Source organism: Eretmochelys imbricata, chromosome 6, assembly GCF_965152235.1.
Source record: "Eretmochelys imbricata isolate rEreImb1 chromosome 6, rEreImb1.hap1, whole genome shotgun sequence".
Taxonomy (NCBI): Eukaryota; Metazoa; Chordata; order Testudines; family Cheloniidae; genus Eretmochelys; species Eretmochelys imbricata.
Window position 1 is genome coordinate 32,918,073 of NC_135577.1, and position 21,505 is coordinate 32,939,577.

The 21,505-nt window shown below is 41.3% G+C and overlaps 1 protein-coding gene across 2 annotated transcripts in view; it reads left to right on the forward strand.

Annotated features, from left to right (window-relative positions):
- The window catches only part of LOC144265614 (uncharacterized), a 41,707-nt gene that overhangs the window by 6,695 nt on the left and 13,507 nt on the right, over positions 1 to 21,505 (forward strand). The window contains exons 2-3 of one of the 2 annotated variants that reach the window (XM_077818380.1): positions 6,880 to 6,932; positions 15,997 to 16,035. In XM_077818380.1, coding sequence (XP_077674506.1) covers positions 6,880 to 6,932; positions 15,997 to 16,035 — 92 coding nt within the window. Of the gene's footprint in view, positions 1 to 6,879; positions 6,933 to 13,634; positions 14,333 to 15,996; positions 16,036 to 21,505 lie in introns of those variants that run through there. The other variant, XR_013346324.1, reaches the window with a different exon arrangement.

Here is a 21,505-nt window from a genome sequence, read left to right on the forward strand (position 1 = left end):
TGAGCCAGGGATCCTGATCCCAAGTGCGCACACAGAGCTTTTGCACATATAAACTGTATCTCGAAACTGTGTTTATTAATTTCTTGGAAATAACCCAGAGGTCTTAAACTTGAGGCATTTTTATGAAAGCATTAACTAACCAAGGAACAGCTGAACAAATACATTTACTTTTTTGATGGATTGTAATATTAACACTATTTGATTAAAAAACTTTTTCCTCTCTCTTTCTAATTGAGGTTCTGTATGGTAGAATTGTGTTGGGGTTTTTTCTGGGTTTCTAATTCTTGTTCATGCTTACTGACAGGATTCTTGGAAATGCATTCTCATTTTTGTGAAAGATTTACATTTAGAAATGTTTGAAAATCAAATCTTCATATATGCGATTTATTAGAATCTCAAAAATAGTGTTTTCCCCTTTTATTCTGATCTCCCATGGTTCCAAATAGCTTCCTGTCATTCATCTTAGCAATTATTGGTGTATTAAAAGACAGGATCTGCATACACTGGATTGTCCTTAAGCTGCCCATTTATTTCTTGAGAATACATAATGATATCACCAAGAATGACCTTAAGCAGATCACTGTAGACTGAGTGGCCCTGGGAAGAAGGATAAAGAATTTAGGGATCAAGTGGTGTTTTTGTCCATCCTCCCTGGTGAAGGAAAAGGCCCGGGCAGGGACCATTGAATCGTGGAAGTAAATGTGTGGCTACACAGGTGGTGTTTGTGAGTGGGCTTTAGCTTCTTCAACAATGAGCTGATGTTCCAGGAAAGAGGGTTACTGTGCTGGGATGGGCTCCATCTACCAAATATTAGGAAGAGAATCTTTGGATGCTGTCTGGCTAACACAATAAGGAGAGCTTTAAACTTAGTCTTTGGGGGGATGATGACAAAAATCCAGCCAATGCGCATCTAGGCTCAAGTAATGAAGACAAGGAGAAGGAGCTAAATTCTGGAGAAGGGACTGGAAACTGCATTAAAGAGGCAAGAAGAAAAACAACAGGATAGTCTGCAAAATATCTTCAATGTCTGTATACCAATGCAAGGAGTATAGGGAACAAGCAGGATGAACTAGAAATCACGGTATATGAAGAAATTTATGACTTAATTGGCATTACAGAGACTTGGTGGGACAACTCCCACGTTCGGAGTACTAGCATTGAGGGATATAGCTTGTTCCGGAAGGATAGATATGGGAAAAAAGGAGGAGGCATGGCACTGTCATTGTATGTCAAGAATATATACCCCTGGCTCCGAGGTCCAAGAGGAAGTGAACAGCAGCCCTACTGAGTATCTGGGTTAGGATAAAAAGGAAAAAGCATAGTAGTAATGTTATGGTGGGGATCTATTACAGACCACTAAATCAAGAAGAGGAAATGGATGAGACATTCTTCAAGCAGGTAACAAGATTAGCTAACACACAGGGGACTGGATTGGATGACTCTCGAGGTCCCTTCCAGTTCTGTGATTCTATGAGTTAGTATTAATGGGAGATTTTAATTTCCCTGATACCTGTTGGAAGACTATTACAGCAAAGTAGTCGGGAACTTGGGAGGAAGTGATCATGATCAATAGAATTCAAGATCCTAAGGAAAGGAGGACATGAGAACAGCAAAACAAGGACACTGGACTTCATAAAGGAAGATTTCAACCAATGCATAGAAATGGTAGGCAAGGTCCCATGGAAAGACCAATTAGGAAGAAAAGAAGATGAAGGGGGCTGGCAGTTCCTAAAAGGTATAATACTAGAGGCTCAATATCAAATTATTCCAACGCAGAGGAAAGAGAAGAAGAGGCCCAGGAGACCAAGGAGCTTTTTAGCTATCTAAAAACCAAATGGGATAGATACATGCAGGAAATAGAAGGAGGGGCATGTCACCAAGGAAGTGTCCATGGGAATAGCGCAAGCATGTAGGGATAAAAATCAGGCAAGCCACGGCAAGGAATGAGTTACAGTGAGCAAGAAATGTTAGAGACAACAAGAAAGGGTTCTACAAATATGTCAGACAAAAAAGAAAGATCAGGGATGATGTGTGTCTGCTGCTCAATGGAGAAGATGAGCTGGCAACGGAAGATAAGAGACGGAGCTGCTCAATGCCTACTTTGCTTCAGTCTTCACACAAAAAAATAATGTGGCCAGTCGTCTGGCCACAGTTATCATAGACTATAAAGAGGAAGGGATGCAGATCAGGATAAGTAAAGAACACGTCCTAGATCTTCTGACTCATTTGAATGAATTCAAGTCAGCACAGCCTGATGCTCTTCATCCCAGGATGCAGAAGAAATCTTTGCGCCACTGGCAATAATACTTGAAAACTCATGGATGACATGTCTTTTCCAGTCTTTTCCTTTTCCAGTCCTCCGGGACCTAACATAGTGCCCAACTTTAAAAAGGGGAGAAAGGAGGAGCTGGGGAGTTTTAGACCAGTCAGGCTAACTTCAATACCTGCAAAGCTACTAGAGCAGTGGTTCTCAACCCATTTACCATTGTGAGCCACATATGCAACTCTGTATTTGTTAGGTGAGCCACATCCACACAATATGTATAATAACTGTATGGCCCTGAGGATGTCACATGGGCTGCAGCTGTGTGCTGATTGGGCTGCAAACGGCCTGCAGGCCATGGGTTCAGAACTACTGTACTAGAGCAATGTGTAAAACATTCAATTTGCAAATACCTGGAGGATGAAGGAGTGATCTACTTGCATCCAGCATGGATTTACTAAGACCAAATCATGCTAAACCAGCTTGATTTCCTTCTTTAACAAGGTAACTGGTTTGATGGATAGGGGGAATGCAGTGGACATAGTATACCTGGACTTTAGCAAGGCTTTTGACACAGTCTCACATGACATTTTCATAAGTGAGCTGGAGAAATGCAGGCTTGGTGGCTACCATTATGTGGACAGATAATTGGTTAAACAACTGCAAACAAAGAGGAACTATTAATGGAATGATTTCAGATTGGAAGGAGATCTCAGATAGGGTTCCACAGAGATCTGTTCTGGGTCTGGTGTTGTTTAACAACGTTGTTAATGATCTGGATGTAGGAATAGAGAGCATTTTGATCAAATTTGCAGATGACACAAATCTAGGGGGGTTGCCAACACTTTGGAGGATAAAGCTAAATTTCAAAGGGATCTTGACAAATTGGAAAACTGGACTAGAGACAACAAAGACAAATGTAAGGTGCTACACTTAGGGAAGAAAAATGCAGAAATACAGAATGGGGGATAACTGGCTTGGCAGCAGCACTGCTGAGAAGGATCTGGGAGTTGTGGTGAATCACAACTGCAACATGTCAACAATGCAATACTGTTGCAAAAAAAGAAAATGCAATTTTGGATTGCATTAATGGAGGCATAGCATGCAAGTTATGGCAGGTGATAGTACCACTCTACTCTGCACTGGTTAGGCCTCAGCTGGAGTACTGTGTCCAACTTTGCTCACCAATGTATAGAAGGGAGGTAGAGAAACTGGAAAGGATCCACAGAAGAGTGACAAAGATAATCAAAGGGATGGAATGCAAGTTATATGAGCAAAAGCAGAAGGAACTGGGTATGTTTAGTTTGGAAAAGATAAGATTAAGGGGGGATATGATGGTGGTCTTCAAATACTTGGAAGGCTGCAATGAAAAAGATGGAGAAAAATTGTTCTCTTGCCACAGAGGGCAGGACAAGAGGCAGTGAATTCAAACTACAGTACAGCAGTTTTAGATTAAATCTCAGGAAAAACTTCCTAACTGTAAGAACAGAAGGACAATGGAACAAACTGCCTAGAGAAGTTTTGGAAGCTCCTTCACTGGAGGTTTTCAAAATGAGGCTGGATAGCCATCTGTCTTGGATGGTTTGGACACAACAATCCATCTTGGCAGGAGGTTAGACTAGATGACCCTTGCGGTCCCTTCTAACCCTATGGTTCTGTGATTCTATAAGCGTTTAACCATATGCAGCATCTTTACTCTTTTGATAGGATGCCCTATGGCCTTTGCATTGTCTGAGCTCTGATTTTTTCCTTCCTTTGGTTTGAATATTTTTACGGCAGTGACAAGAATGACCTGATATGTTATTTCATGGAATGTCCCAGCATACATAGCATGCTGAATAGAAACTCACTTGACTAGTCTTTATGCTTGTTTTTCAGATGAATTCTGTCATTATTTTCCATGAACATTTGCATACAATGGAGTTACTGATCCAAATTCTTTTGAGTTACAGCCATTGAAATGCACCCTCTGAAAATTGCCCCTGTGCAGAAGGCCCCTGCACCACTTACCGCTAAATCAAGTCATATTTTGAGAGCTTAAATAAGATATTGGTGGTGTATAGGCCTAGAGCTGGACAAAAACTTTTCTACAAAACATTTCTCTGTCAAAACTGAAAGGTTTTGTGGAAAGATGTCCATTTGAACACCCAATATCAGTAAGGGGCATATTGCCCACGTCAGAATAGCAATAGCTTTATATTGAGACACTCACTGGCAGTGTGGAATACCTAAGTTCAGGTCCCAGCTCTGCCTAATTCAGAACAGGGACTTGAAGGTGGGTCTCCTCCATCCTTGGTCATTGCCCTGCCTGCTGATCTATTGGCTGTTCTGGGTTGGCTCTGGCTCTCTTGTGTTTTGGAATTGGGGTACCACTGAACCCCTGACCCACCAACCTCGCTCCCTCTCACACTGTACTGCTGTGGCAAGCTACAAAGCCTTCCAGGCTGCACTTTCACCAGCATTCACACAGGTAGGGATACGCCCAGGTGCAGTTACACGCAGGCTCTCTAACCACCAGCTTCCCAGCCTGGGAGCCCAAAGCAGTACGGTCCTGCTCTGGTCAAATCTGGCCACTAAACACGTTTAATATCCAGTCTGCCTCTCCCTCAATGTAAAGAGAACAATGCACACTTGTGGTAACCATGCAGAGATTTCCCCCAAGCACTCCAGTCAAAGCTCACTGGTTTAAATTAAAACATAAAATAAGTTTATTAACTACGAAAGAATAGATTTTAAGTGATAAGTCATAGCGAACTGATCAAAGCAGATAACCTAGTAAATAAACAAAACCACAAACTGAGCGTAACACACTAGATAGGTAGGATGTGAATTAGCAAATTCTCACCCTGAGTGATAAACCAGCTGGCAGATTCTTAAGGCACAAGTTGCCTTGGCTCTGCAGCGTGGGTTTCCCAGGTTTTTATATACAGGCTAGAAATTCCTTTTAGCCTGGGAGCATCACTTCCCGCAGTTCAGTCCTTGCCCCTCAGGTGTTTCCAGGTGTGTAGTTGTAGGGAGAATGCAATACCATCATGATGTCATTTCCCCCTTTTATATCTTCTTTCCACTTGCTGGAAAGGTCTTTTGCTGTGACCTGGGTCGAATAGTTCCCATGGTGTAGTGCTATCTCTGAGAGCTTTCTGTTGTACACAATTCCTGGGGTAATCCCTGTGCTTGTACATTTCCTCAATAAACCATTAACATTGTTTGGCCTTTTTACTGTTGTACCTTAAAGGCTGCTTGTGGGTGTTTTCAACCTCACAACATGTTTCAGTAACATGTACACAGCCAAACTTCATAACTTCCTATACAACGATAGCATATACTATCCAACGAGATCAATGTCTAGCTGATCAAGACTTCTGGAATGATACCTCATAAGGCATTCTTTGTACAAAACATATCCTAATTACATGTCAGTGGTGAATATTGGGGTGCCAGGGTGTCATACCTATGATATATAATGGCAACCTAAGGTAATGATGTTAGTGTACACTACATTCTTACATATTTGAATTCTGTAAAGTATGCTATAAAACTGAAATTCAGTTTCTCGTTAGTAAATTCCAGTTATAGTTAAAATGTCCAGGTTGCCTACATAATACAATATTCACTCAGAGCCTAATTCAACTCCTATTTAAATTAATCCAAGTAGTGTTGGGCCCTTGCATCAGCTTTTCTTTTCAAAGGTGCAAGAAAATAAGCCATTTAAAAAAAACCCCAAAGTCTCTGACCAGGCAATACTCTCATGCTATAGGAATTCTTGAGAGTCAAGTAATGGTATTTTCCAGATTGAGCTAGTGCATCTTTAACTACAGATATAACTATTGCAGGATTGGTATGCCTGGTCCATAAATAAGAACAGTTTTGGATTTTTTTTTTTCCTACGCCTGTTCTCGCTTGTGGAGGAGTCATACAAGTCCAGCTACAATACTATATCCAGCCTTAATAAATGCAAATGTTACCATAGAAACCTCACTTTGAGAGAGGTAATTATGATGTGTTGGAATGACAAAGAACCCTGTTCTGTCAGCATGCAGACGCTAGTAACAGATGAAGACATTTATCAGTAAGTCACTTAAGCTGGTTATTTATGGAAAATGCAAATGACTTAAGACATTCCACTTTATGAAATTTCTTTGTAATTAAGTGAAAAATCAGGGACCATATTAATTCCAGCAAATACCTCGTGTATTATTGTATCGTACTAAAAAACCAAACTGTATTTCCGACTAAATACTTGTTTAACCTTATAGTTGTGGAAAGATCAAGTATTCCTTAACAGCTTTCTGGAACCATACAAAATTATATAGCAGGTATAGGCTTTTCAACGTTCATGGTTTGCAGAGAAGAGGCTTGAGCTGCAACATTGTATTTGTACTTGCATTTGCTTACCTCTGGTATGTTACAACTACCACTTCCTGTTGCTGTATGTTTTTTCTTTGTGAAGTTAGCACTGTCGGTGTCTTTGAAAGGGCACAGAGGGTAAATATTATGAAACATATGTAAATCAATGGGACTTAGGCTCCTACATCATTTAGATGCCTTTGAAAATTTTACTCAGAATCCCTACTTGATTTTCAACAGTTAACTCTCTCTGCTCAAATCTCCCACAGGTGTTTAGTCTGGTGCAGCAAGGCAGAACTGGAGATCCAATCAGACACCAAGGGTGAGCCCTAGAAAACAGCTATCTGTAAGTCAGATGGGAGAGGGGTCTTTGGGAGAGTTCTACATCCAGTTGTTGGAGGGATGGCCAAAAAGGTCCTAGTCTGAAATTTACTTTTTGACATACTATAATGTGGCTTTAGTAAATTCTGATCAAAGCAAGAATCTGATTCTTCTTTGACATTCTTGGATGCAAACAGTCAGCAGTACTCCCACTGCTGTTTAAAGGCAGCTGGACCAGCCCCCCCAGTTGGGGAGAATTTAGTGCATTTTAGATTAGTTTTTCAATAAGCAAAGAAAATGAAACTAACCACAGGTGGAAAAACTCTTGAGAGTTGCGGGGGGTGGAGGGAGGAGTTGAAGGTTTTAAGGCATGGGCTGGTCTTAGAAGCCACAATGGAAAATATATTGTTATGCATCAGTGAGCAACACAATATTCAATATGGTGAAAAATATTTTTCTGCCTTCTTTTTCTATTGTTAGTTTTTTCTCATTTACTCTAATAGACATGGCCATATCTATTATTGAATAGAGAGGGTGGCATTCTATTACTGCCTTCCACTGTGAACTAGTTTTCAGTGGTTCTCTCCAGAGTAAACAGAAATCTTTATTTTTAACACTTAACACATGTTTCAGAGTAGCAGCCGTGTTAGTCTGTATCCGCAAAAAGAAAAGGAGTACTTGTGGCACCTTAGAGACTAACCAGTTTATTTGAGCATAAGCTTTCATGAGCTATAGCTCACTTCAGCAGGTGCATGGGGCAAAATGCACTCTAGGTGTGCCCCATGTAGCTGATATCTTCCCTTTGAGGAGCACTGATATTTTATAAGCACTGCTAAATGCTTCCTCCAGAGTATGAAAGGGTAGGCTTTTTGAAAAGGCATTTAAGAAAACCCAACATGTTACAAGACCTGGATGCCATGAATAGGTATGGGTTACTTTTTTTCAAGTATCGGAAGTCCCTCTAGCCACCACTCTCATGTCTCAAATACAGGAGTTCTCCATTTATTCATAGCAACCCAAGTGTTAGTGCTTAACTGGCGAGTTTTATCTCTATGATATAAAGGATAAAGAACTTGCACTAAATAAGCAAATTGCACATGGTTATTCTGTGCTACCCCCACACCTCCCCTTACCCACAATCCGTTCTGGACCACTGTGAATACCTCACCCTCTATCCGCTTTGAAAGACATTACGTCATGACTTTCTCCACACCAATACTTCGTGCTATCACTTAGCTGACCTACACAGGGTCTGGATTGGATGTGTGTTAAGGTATGGCCATTTCTTTTGTTAAATGATTAGCTGGACAAATGGATGTTGTTTGTTCCGATGGGGTAAGAATAGTTAAATTGTTACATTATTTGCCTGAATTTTGGTTCTGTCAGACAAAACAGTTGAACTGACTCCGAGCAACTACCATGTAAGGTGGCAAAAGATCATGAGTGACTCATGGGACTCGCTTATTTACAGTGTAGCTGAAATCACCTGGCAGCTGATCTGCCCTATGACAACCACAGTGAGCTGATTGCCCCAGAAAGGGGGAGGAAATCTGCCAATAGTGGGAGAAGTGTTGGAAAATACAGTTGGTAGGGTGAACCAAGCCCTTCATAGTTGTACGTAGAGAAGAATGACATACAAGACAAGTACTGCTTAATGATCTGCTGAATAGGACCTTTTTATCAAAACAGCCAAAATTTTTGTGAAGGTCACATTCACCCAATAGTTGGAAATTTACTTGCCCATTCTGGCATGTGCTGTGACATATTAATGATTATTTATTATTAAGAATAAGGAAGACCAGATGCCCACTAACTTTCCAACATGCTGCCAGAGTTTCCAGGTAGAAACTGGATAATAGGATTGTAATAGGCAGATGTTGAGAACTGAACTAACATACAGGTAATACAAGCAAAAAGGCACAACAATTGCAGTCCCGATGGCAGGTATTAATCCACCCTAATATTTTTCCATTACTGTAAAGCAGTTTAAACAATTCTTGCCCTACTTACAGTCATGTTTGCAACGTATCAGATTAAAATGGCTTTGTAATATCAATAGGAAGTGAACTGAAACATGTTCAAGTGTCAGAAGAATTACTCATGTTAATAACAGGTTTCAGAGTAACAGCCGTGTTAGTCTGTATTCGCAAAAAGAAAAGGAGTACTTGTGGCACCTTAGAGACTAACCAATTTATTTGAGCATGAGCTTTCGTGAGCTACAGCTCACTTCATCGGATGCATACCGTGGAAACTGCAGAAGACATTATATACACAGAGACCATGAAACAATACCTCCTCCCACCCCACTCTCCAGCTGGTAATAGCTTATCTAAAGTGATCACTCTCCTTACAATGTGTATGATAATCAAGTTGGGCCATTTCCATACACATTGTAAGGAGAGTGATCACTTTAGATAAGCTATTACCAGCTGGAGAGTGGGGTGGGAGGAGGTATTGTTTCATGGTCTCTGTGTATATAATGTCGTCTGCAGTCTCCACGGTATGCATCCGATGAAGTGAGCTATAGCTCACGAAAGCTTATGCTCAAATAAATTGGTTAGTCTCTAAGGTGCCACAAGTACTCCTTTTTTTCATGTTAATAAACTTTATTCTACCTACAAAAGACAGCAGAAGGACTAGGAGTAAGGTGCTGAATCAGGGCCTATATTTGGAACACAGGATACCACAGTGTCAAAGCCACCACCAAGCCTCTTTGTTTTTTTCCAACCTGCAGTAAATCAATTTCAGAGCCCAATCCTATCCTCCTTACTCAGGCAAAACTCCATTGACTGAACTGGAAGTTTTGCCTGAGTGAGGAATGAAACGATCAAGTGAAAAATAATAGAAATAAGGGAGAAGCAAAGTGAAGGAAAACCAAGTTGATTTTCCCAAGAAAGAATGGAAGAATTGCAACAAGTTATCTGACCCGGACTTAGATCTGTTTGACTAGGCGCTGAAGATCAATTACTTCTGCTAATTTCCTTGGGTTTATGTAGTATATAGGAATTGGGAAATATCCCTTTAAATAGTTTGAGAGCCCTCTAGTGGTGCTCACCATCTCCTATTACAGAAGCCACCAGATCAGTACACAGTAAGAGTGTATATATACGTAGCTAGGTCTTGTATATTTGTATATAATTACTAAACATAGTTATTTGGAACCCAAATATGTCCATATGGTTTTGTCATAATCTTAATGCCAGATAGAGATCAGAGACAACAGTTTTTAAAAATAATTTTTCTATTAAAATAAATTTTTGATCTTGGGAGGGTAGAAAGGGGACAATAATTGGAGAGAAGTTAAACTAGGGAAGCCAGTACTCTGCTCTCTAGCTTGGGCTATGCTTGTTCGCTGACTGAGTTCTTCACTGACAAGCTGATACAAATATTAAGGAAATGGAAATGGAAATGATTAATCATACACAGCATCACTTTGTGCAGCTGGGCTACATCATCTCACATAAGAGAGCTCTCATGGGTGATGTCAGTGTCAGAATCACTTGTCTTCATTTCACTGTCTTCTCCTGTATTTGTTTTATGTGATTCCATTCTCAGATTAGCTATCACCTACCTTATGTGTTAGCAGTACACAATTCTGTCATCTGAAAAGTGTGTTGAACTGATGCAGTTTGTGGAGATGTGCTCTGTGTAGTTCTGTAATAATCCAGCTGAATCTCACAAATTGCCCTGTGGCAATTCACCACTTTTTATCTGACTACTGTATACAATAGAGCACCATGGCTGACATTCACCTTGGGCCAACATAAGGCCTAAGCTTTGCTTAAGTCCCACTTAAGCCCCATTTTGAGACATTAAATGGGGCCTGAAGCAAAGCATAGGACTCATCTTGGTCTTCTATATGTGGTGAGTTTCACGCTGTATGGGAATAGAGGGCAGGGACTGAGTTTGAGGGCAAATGACAACTGATTTTGCCTGCCCTACTGCTTAGCTGTATGTTTTTATTACCTGGTGCACAGATGCACTGAGATCAACAGCTGTCAATATTTAGTGTTTAATTTATTTTGTTCCTGTGCTGGGCTCAAGGGCTGTCTCTAGTTATACTGACACTCAGGTGATGAAGGGATGTTGTCCTGAGGTTGCTCCTGAGGCTGTAATACAAACACTGCAATGTTGCTGTCCATCTTCTATTTCAGGTATTTCTATAACACCTGTCACTATAGTATATAAGAATGGAGATCAAATAAGCTCAAGACCTTTTCAAATTACTTCCCCACCACCACCCAAACACGCTTTCTACGTAATGTCTGCATGTTACATATTCGCTATCATTTGCAAACTGTCTTCATTACTGACCACACTGCTGCAAAGTACACACAGACATCCTCAGAACCCACCTTACTTACCACCGTATGCAGGAGACTCACTAAGGAAGAAAATAACATGGTTTGCGTTTGGAATATAGTTAGTGTTGAGTTTGTTTTGGGTGTGTGTGTGTGTGTGGTGATAGAAGGTGGTGTTCAGTTCTGGAAAGGCCATTTCTAGAGGTGAATAGCATAGCCCTCAAGACAATTTGGTTTTGGGATCTCTGATGGAAGCAGTGAAGTTGAAGAATATTGGATTTATGAATCTGACTTTCTCTCTTATAATAATAACTGTACATACCAGGTGTGACACTCTCCATACGACAGCCCAGAACAGTAAGCCACGGTGTTACCCCACTGGCTCAGTAGTGCAAGCTCATAGAAAGTCCGTCATTTCATTAATAGAAAATGATATGTACAAATCTTGTTATCCCAAATAGAGATTCCCAAACACTTCAATCAAACACACATGCTAGTTCAGATAAAACAATAAAACAAGTTTATTAACTACAGAAAGAAAGATTTTTAGTGATTACAAATAACAAGACACAATGGGCAGAATTGGTTACAAAGAAAACAAAAGATAAAACGCAAACTAATATCTACCTTAGCGAGCTAAATTAATTAAAAGCAAAATATTTTCTCACCACATGCTTTTTGCAGTATTTACTGGCTGAAAGCCTGTCAGCCATGACCCCTCCCCAGTTCAGTGTTTCTTCAGGCATTGTTGCTGTCATGAGCAGAGAGGAATGGAAGAGAGAGAGTGTTTGTTTGTGTTGCGTGTCCTCTATTCTTACACCTTTCTCTCCTCTTTGAGGATTATCTCCAGTGTGGATACAGATGACAGCCAGTCTGTCACACGGGAACCCCCAACTGTTCCATTGCCAAAATGTAAATTTCTCCCTCACATCCTTCTTCCTGTCAAAGAATGACCATTTACCCAGGTGATAGTCTACTTGATTATGCTGACATGTGGCTAGGGTGCTAACTAGCCTTTTGTCTCCAAGGAACTGGTTTGGGCTTCTTTTCTAACCTTGAAATGTGTCACAGCAATGTAATACAGTAAAATCTTATACCTTTACATACAGTGTTGCGGACACACATTTTACCAGGACAGTAATGTTCAGTAGATTATCAGTTTTCAAATCATATCTCACAAAGCATACTTTGTACAAAATGTATCATAGTCTTGTCAAAGTGGTGATTATAAGGGTACAGTCTGTCACACCTTTGTTTAAGGCAGGCTTGTTTGTCAACTCTCTCCACAACTTATTTGAGGTGCCTTATTTCCCGCACACTTACATAACTCTTTATACACCACCCATGCATACATCACACAATGATATTCATGACCAGCATGTCACCAGTTTTCATAAAAGACCTTACTCCATACATTTTTATAGTACAATAATACGGTATACAATCAGTTGCTTATTCTTGGGGTTCAGACCCACTGTTCCTCTTTTGGAGTGTCTGGACCCTGATTGTCATACCATGCATATAGCTTTATTTGAATGGGGAGAGACCTGAATTAATCAAGTAGCATCATCCATTAAAGGAGGTGGTACTTAGTTCTCCTGCCCCAATCAGACCCTTATATCTATATATACACACACATACCCCAATCCTGTGTGGTGTCTGAAAGCAGTTTAAAGGAGCCCATTTCTCCAGATCCTTTGAAAACTTGTTAACATTGAAAAACGCTCTGCTCTCAGTCTCAATCAAGCTAATAACTTAATGGAAGCAATTTATGTGCTCGAAGTGGAGGATTCTGACAGAAGACAAATGTTGTAATTTACACTGCCAGACTCATTCCATGCCTGACCTCACACCAATGGCATTTTAAAAATGCAGGTTCATTGTTTTGTTCAGGTGGATCATTTGAAATTACCATTCTTCTCAAAGAGTTTATCAAATACTAATGGTGTTTTGCAAAATAAATGGCTTTGCCATTTGCCATCTAGCCCTTTACTGAGAGAGGAGATGAGTGACTGAGCTATTCATTAACTTCTGCCAGTAGCATTAGCTGTAGAACAAAAGTGCGTTTTCAAAATCATCTAAAGGATCCATGCTCCTTATACCCCTTTGGCTATCAAAGCAATCCTGAGCACTATACAAATCAAAGTCTTCTGTCTGTGATAACCGCCAAAATCCTTATCTGTAATAAGAATTCAGTTTTTCTTTCAAATATAGGGAGTCCCCCTTTTCTTCCCCCCCCCACCCCCACCCCAGGGAAATTGGATGTTTCTGATGGCAAAGAACCACAGTAGACAACCAAGCACTCTGGATAATGTGAATTTTTCCATGTTTCTCGTGTACTAGCTCTGTTTATTACATGTCATATATTTGAATGTTTATATGAATTATCTTTTAACTTCCAGTGATCACCCCCGCCACCAACAGTTTGCTCTCCAACGTGCTTTACAGACATTGAGCAATACAATTTCACAGTGGAAGCTCGAGTATTGTACGTATCCATTTTTCAGATGGGAAAACTGAGTAGGAGAGAGCAATGGCTTGACTGTGCACAGTCTTGCAGCTTCACAAAAGAGTGAGGTGGAAAAGGACCTGCTCCTAGTCCCTATGCCCCTGCATAGGTGTGTTGTGTTGAAACCTACCCTTGGATAGATTCTCAGATTGCCCCAAATGGGTGAAAGCTGGCAGGTCATGTTAATTTAGAAACATTCTGTAAAACTGTTGGGAAGTTAGATGGAGACTTCAGTGGTGCCTAGGCCTTGTGTTTCTCCTTTGCACATGGTGAATTTCATGGAGAACTGGGGCTGAGTTTGACAGCAACAGAAATGGAGGCAAAATTAAATGTCTAGATTAAAATAACACAGACTGATTCGGCGTCATCAGATTTCTGGTGAAGGTACAGTCTCACTATAGCCAAAGACCACATCCTCCGTAAGATGATTGGAAGTGTGTGTTTAAGGAGCACTGGAAATTTTGCTTTGACATCGATAGTTTTGATGTGATGTGGTTGCAGTCCCTTTTGGACATCTCTGGGGGACACTTAGCTCTCTCTTTCGCTCTCTTTTTCCTGCTCCCTTTATCTCCGTGACAATCAGGTTCCAGACACCCCAAAAGGAGAACAGGAGGGTTGAACCCTGAAGAATAAGCAGGTGAATCAACTGACTGTATGCAATGTTATTGTGCTGTAAAATAAGTTGAGTACGGTCTTTTATAAAAGCATGTAATGTTCTAAATGTAATCATTATGAGATGTATTCAGGCTATGGTTATATGTATTTGTGTGTATAAAGAACTAGGCTTATGAACTTAGGATCCAACTCACAGCAGAACAGTGAGCAATCAGACAGGGAGGGACACGTTCCAAGCCAGGTGTTTACATGTAACTAGCTTCAAATAACAACCCATTGTCCAGCCCAGGAAAAGACCAGGATGGGGCATTAGAGTTAATGGAAAGATATTGAGACATCAGGGCTCTCAGTTAAGAGGGGGTTTCCACACTCTGAATAAACATGAAGAAAGAAAAGGAGTACTTGTGGCACCTTAGAGACTAACCAGTCTATTTGAGCATGAGCTTTCGTGAGCTACAGCTCACTTCATCGGATGCATACCGTGGAAACTGCAGCAGGCTTTATATACACACAGAGATCATGAAACAATATCTCCTCCCACCCCACTGTCCTGCTGGTAATAGCTTATCTAAAGTGATCATCAAGTTGGGCCATTTCCAGCATAAATCCAGGTTTTCTCACCCTCCACCCCCCCACACACAAACTCACTCTCCTGCTAGTAATAGCTCATCCAAAGTGACAACTCTCTACACAATGTGCATGATAATCAAGGTGGGCCATTTCCTGCACAAATCCAGGTTCTCTCACCCCCTCAAAAAAACACACACACACAAACTCACTATCCTGCTGGTAATAGCTCATCCAAAGTGACCACTCTCCCTACAATGTGCATGGTAATCAAGGTGGGCCATGTCCAGCACAAATCCAGGGGTGAGAGAACCTGGATTTGTGCAGGAAATGGCCCACCTTGATTATCATGCACATTGTGTAGAGAGTTGTCACTTTGGATGAGCTATTACCAGCAGGAGAGTGAGTTTGTGTATGGGGGGATGGAGGGTGAGAAAACCTGGATTTGTGCTGGAAATGGCCCAACTTGATGATCACTTTAGATAAGCTATTACCAGCAGGACAGTGGGGTGGGAGGAGGTATTGTTTCATGATCTCTGTGTGTATATAAAGTCTGCTGCAGTTTCCAGGGTATGCATCCGATGAAGTGAGCTGTAGCTCACGAAAGCTCATGCTCAAATAGATTGGTTAGTCTCTAAGGTGCCACAAGTACTCCTTTTCTTTTTGCGAATACAGACTAACACGACTATTACTCTGAAACCTGAATAAACATGAGTCACCATTGACTGAGAGAAAGAAAAGAAAAAAGGAGAGGGGGGAAAATGCCATTTAAAAGCAGGCTTGTGTCTGAGGTTTTTCATCCAGAAACTGAGGGAAAATCTATACGCAGGAAGCTGTCTGTGAAATGCAGGATCCCTCTATAGCTTGGGGGTATGCTGGACAAATGTTCAAAGGCACTAGGTAATGCATTAGAAAAGGGGTTTATCTAATATGGAAATGCAAAGCCTGTGCCATTGTGTGTTTATGTATATTTACTCTGTAACTTGTATGTGTGTGCGCCTCCTCACTATTTCATTTTTGAATCTGTGTTTTTTCTCTTAAATAAACGTTTTGTTTGTTTTTACCCCAAGCAGATCTCTGTTGTGAAAACTGCACAGGGTGCGTGTGCCAAAGTAAGCTGGTGTCTGGGGGCATGGATTCACGCCTTTGGGGGTGATGGGGGAAAAGATGAGTGTCTGGTAATTAAGAACTTGGGAAGAAGAGATTTGAGGAGGCTCAGGACTGGAAGGCCTGTTGGTGTCATCCAACAAGGAGTAACTAGGCTGATGGAAGCTTGGATAAGACCTTATGCTTTGGGGCTGGCTCCTGGGATTACAGGGCAGATGGTCACTAGGACCCCTTACTGGTCTGAGTGATCCCCAAAACTGCACAGATGCCTACTCCTGATTTTACTCTTGCTTTCATGCTGCTGTCTATGCTGCATTCTATACCTGTTAAAAGAAAAGGAGTACTTGTGGCACCTTAGAGACTAACCAATTTATTTGAGCATAAGCTTTCATAAGCTACAGCTCACTTCATCAGATGCATACTGTGGAAAGTACAGAAGATCTTTTTATACACACAAACCATGAAAAAATTGGGTGTTTACCACTACAAAAGGTTTTCTCTCCCCCCATCCCACTCTCCTACTGGTAATAGCTTATCTAAAGTGATCACTCTCCTTACAATGTGTATGATAATCAAGGTGGGCCATTTCCAGCACAAATCCAGGGTTTAACAAGAACGTCTGGCGGGGTGGGGGGGTAGAAAAAAACAAGGGGAAATAGGTTACCTTGCATAATGATTTAGCCACTCCCAATCTCTATTCAAGCCTAAGTTAATTATATCCAATTTGCAAATGAATTCCAATTCAACAGTCTCTCGCTGGAGTCTGGATTTGAAGTTTTTCTGTTGTAATATTGCAACTTTCACGTCTGTAATCGCGTGACCAGAGAGATTGAAGTGTTCTCCGACTGGTTTATGAATGTTATAATTCTTGACATCTGATTTGTGTCCATTTATTCTTTTATGTAGAGACTGTCCAGTTTGACCAATGTACATGGCAGAGGGGCATTGCTGGCACATGATGGCATATATCACATTGTTGGATGTGCAGGTGAACGAGCCTCTGATAGTGTGGCTGATGTTATTAGGCCCTGTGATGGTGTCCCCTGAATAGAGATGTGGGCACAGTTGGCAATGGACTTTGTTGCAAGGATAGGTTCCTGGGTTAGTGTTGTGTGGTATGTGGTTAGGGTTCTGTTGTGTGGTATGTGGTTGCTGGTGAGTATTTGCTTCAGGTTGGGGGGCTGTCTGTAAGCAAGGACTGGCCTGTCTCCCAAGATTTGTGAGAGTGTTGGGTCATCCTTCAGAATAGGTTATAGATCCTTAATAATGCATTGGAGTGGTTTTAGTTGGAGGCTGAAGGTGACAGCTAGTGGCGTTCTGTTATTTTCTTTGTTAGGCCTGTCCTGTAGTAGGTGACTTCTGGGAACTCTTCTGGCTCTGTCAGTCTGTTTCTTCACTTCCGCAGGTGGGTATTGTAGTTGTAAGAATGTTTGATAGAGATCTTGTAGGTGTTTGTCTCTGTCTGAGGGGTTGGAGCAAATGCGGTTGTATTGCAGAGCTTGGCTGTAGACGATGGATCGTGTGGTGTGGTCAGGGTGAAAGCTGGAGGCATTTGGTGGGAATAGCGGTCAGTAAGTTTCCGGTATAGGGTGGTGTTTATGTGACCATTGTTTATTAGCACTGTAGTGTCCAGGAAGTGGATCTCTTGTGTGGACTGGACCAGGCTGAGGTTGATGGTGGGATGGAAATTGTTGAAATCATGGTGGAATTCCTCAAGTGCTTCTTTTCCATGGGTCCAGATGATGAAGATGTCATCAATATAGCTCAAGTAGAGTAGGGGCGTTAGGGCACGAGAGCTGAGAAAGCGTTGTTCTAAGTCAGCCATAAAAATGTTGGCATACTGTGGGGCCATGTGGGTACCCATAGCAGTGCCGCTGATTTGAAGTTATACATTGTCCCCAAATGTGTAATAGTTATGGGTAAGGACAAAGTCACAAAGTTCAGCCATCAGGTTAGCTGTGACGTTATCGGGGATAGTGTTCTTGACGGCTTGTAGTCCATCTTTGTGTGGAATGTTGGTGTAGAGAGCTTCTACATCCATAGTGGCCAGGATGATGTTATCAGGAAGATCACTGATGGATTGTAGTTTCCTCAGGAAGTCAGTGGTGTCTCGAAGGTAGCTGGCAGTGCTGGTAGCGTAGGGCCTGAGGAGGGAGTCTACATAGCCAGACAATCCTGATGTCAGGGTGCCAATGCCTGAGATGATGGGGTGCCCAGGATTTCCAGGTTTATGGATCTTGGGAAGTAGATAGACTATCCCAGGTTGGGGTTCCAGGGGTGTGTCTGTGCGGATTTGATCTTGTGCTTTTTCAGGGAGTTTCTTGAGCAAATGCTGTAGTTTCTTTTGGTAACTCTCAGTGGGATCAGAGGGTAATGGCTTGTAGAAAGTGGTGTTGGAGGGCTGCCGAGCAGCCTCTTGTTCATATTCCGACCTATTCATGATGACAACAGCACCTCCTTTGTCAGCCTTTTTGATTATGATGTCAGAGTTGTTTCTGAGGCTGTGGATGGCATTGTGTTCCGCACGGCTGAGGTTGTGGGGCAAGTGATTCTGCTTTTCCACACTTTCAGCCCATGCGCGTCGGCGGAAGCACTCTATGTAGAAGTCCAGTCTGCTGTCTCGACCTTCAGGAGGAGTCCACCTAGAATCCTTCTTTACCGGTTGTAACCCTCTGTGTAAATTCATAGTGCCATATATGATGGTCATCACACCTGAAATGGCAAAACTAACCGTGCATCATAATTCCTGATTTTGGATTTAACCCCTTAAACCTTTGACTTAGAAAAGAGATCCCTATCCACTGTTCTCAAAACAAGGACATAATACTGTACTCTGCTGGCTCTGAAGAAAATAGTATCTGTAGATGGATCAAGCAGCTGGAATACGCAATCAGATTTTGGATACCAGATATTGTTGTTCACCAGAAGCAAGTGTACATTTAATCCTCAAAGGTAGGAATGCTAGGTGAGTATAACAGAGCCAGCACATATGCAATGTTACATTATATAATGATCAGGGAGGGGTATATTTTCAGCCAGACTGAGGCCTGTTCTCTTATCTTTATGCCCACATTTTCACACTGCAGATTGAACTGTTGAGACCAATCTGGATTCTCTGGGGTGCAAATCAGGTGCAGGTGCAAGTACCCAGAATTGCAGACACAACTCAATTAGTGCAAATTGTACCTGCAAAGAAGGAATCTGCCTTTTTCAAAATTTCTCTCTCAGACTTGAACAATATGTTAATGGAAACAACTTTTCGCTGCAAGATGCTTTGTTTTAAAGCTTGTTGAGGTCACAGGTAAGCTTTATGAAGGCAGGGACTGCATCTTCATACATGCCTGCAGCACAATGTCTAACATAATAAGGACCCAGTTATAACTGAGATATCCAGGTGATATCATGTTATAAACATCAAATAATAATAGAGAGTGAGTTTTATCTTTCCTTTTCTCTTAGGCTTATATTTGTTCAAACCCCAAAGCTAAGTCATAAATCCTGTCCACTCAGTGGTTGGCCTGTGCTTTTTCATGAACACTCAGTTGACCCAGGAGAATAATGCGTGGGAAAAAAAGAGTCCAGGTCAATGAAAGACTAAGAGATTTCTTTATTTTAATCAGTAGGCTGGCTTGTTTAACAATGCAATGGAAAACAGAGAAAGGTAGGTAATGTAAAACTAGGTGAGGGTAACATTAGGTTTTTTAGCTAAATGGTGTTTCGGAGTAAAGGCTAAAAATATATTTGTATCTTACTTGGAGGGCAGAAGGGTTTAAAAAATACATTTTGTCCAAAATTCTGTACATGAGGAATTTGGAGATTTTTCAGAGGCTGATTGAGTGTGTGCAATGTAGTAATTTATGATTCAGACCTTTATCAGAATAAAACCACAGGTTACTTCTGCCTGCAGCTTCTGGATCTAAATCAGATGTGTGCTCATTAAGTTAATTCTGGCTTCCTCCCTTCCTGCTGATCTTATTCATTAATGAGTACTGTGGGTTCCTTTATTGCATTTTCTTCATCCTGGATCGTTATAGGGTCACTAAATTTAATTCCTTCCCATTACTATACACTAGCTGTTCTCACTTATTTCAGAATATGGTAATTATGGAGGAACCAGAAGTAGCAAACTGTTTAAACAACTTAATTTAATTTGGATTCATTTTCAGTCATTGGGGGGAGGGGGTGCATTTATGCACCCATAATGTTGAGTTTATTTTTAGACAAGGTGGGTGAGGTAATATCTTTTATTGGACCAATTTCTGTTGGTGAGAGAGACAAGCTTTTGAGCTATAAAGCTCTTCTTCAAGTCTGAGAAGCTCTCTCTCTAATATCCTGTTCTCACGCTGTCTGTGCGCGTGGGGGGAGCAACACCGATCGCTGCCCTTGTGTCCATTTGCTCCTGTAACCCTATTTGGATTCCCCCCCATGCTGCATTTTGCTTGGGCCGGTGAGGAACCAACGGTTTAGGACTGGCCACTGGCAAATTAACTTGTACTCCTTCTCTCACCGTAAAAGCTTCTCATTGAAAGCAGCAGCTCAGTAATGCAGGCAATTGAGTCCTCTGGCTCTTTGAAGGATAGCAGCTTCTTGTCTAATTGTGCTCCCTTGGAAGCTACACCCTACCTAACACCAGTTACAGTATAAAGAAAGCTATCCCCATTTTCTGTGTCAAACTTTCCAGCGTGAGGGAGGGTATATCTTTCTTTTTGCACCCCCTCCCATGCCCCATTATAGTATATATCCTCATGCTGTTTATGTGTGTCTGAAGAATACTGGGAAAACATGGTGTTCCCGAAAGAGAGGGCTAATAGCTCTGTTTAAAGCCAGGTGCACTGCGCAGTACAGAAAGAGATGATGAGAAGAAAAAAGACAAAACTCTAAGTCTTAGTGGTCAGAACTAGAGGTGGCAAATGTATGGTCTACTTTGAACTAACTTTATGCAAGACTCAGTGCTGTAGTTGGTGCCTAGATTTGAAGATGACAGGAACTTTATAAATACCTTTGAGAGGGGAGACAAGGCAAATACTGAGCATAGTTTTTCACACAGCACTACCATTGCATTTCAATTATTCCTGCTCTATAGCACATCCATTTTTCAAGTTGTGCGCCTCTATTCATTAGGGAACATCCACTCTGCAGCAGTGCTGTGATAATGACAAATACCATAAGGGTCTAAGAGCCATAAACCCACTTCACTTCTGCCTATGTGTCAAATTTGAACTCATGTCTCCAGTGAATTAACCTTCTGAACCACCAGGCTCTATCCCCTTCTATAACACTCTTATTTCAACAGGGGTCACAGGGGAGTATATGAGGCCTTTAATTCAGGACTTAGATTCATAGATTCTGAAGCCAGAAGGAAGTATTGTGATCTAGACTGACCTCCTGTGTAGCACAGACCATAGAACTTCCCCCAAATAATTCCTAGAATGTATCTTTTAGAAAAATTATCCAATCTTGATTTAAAGATTGGCA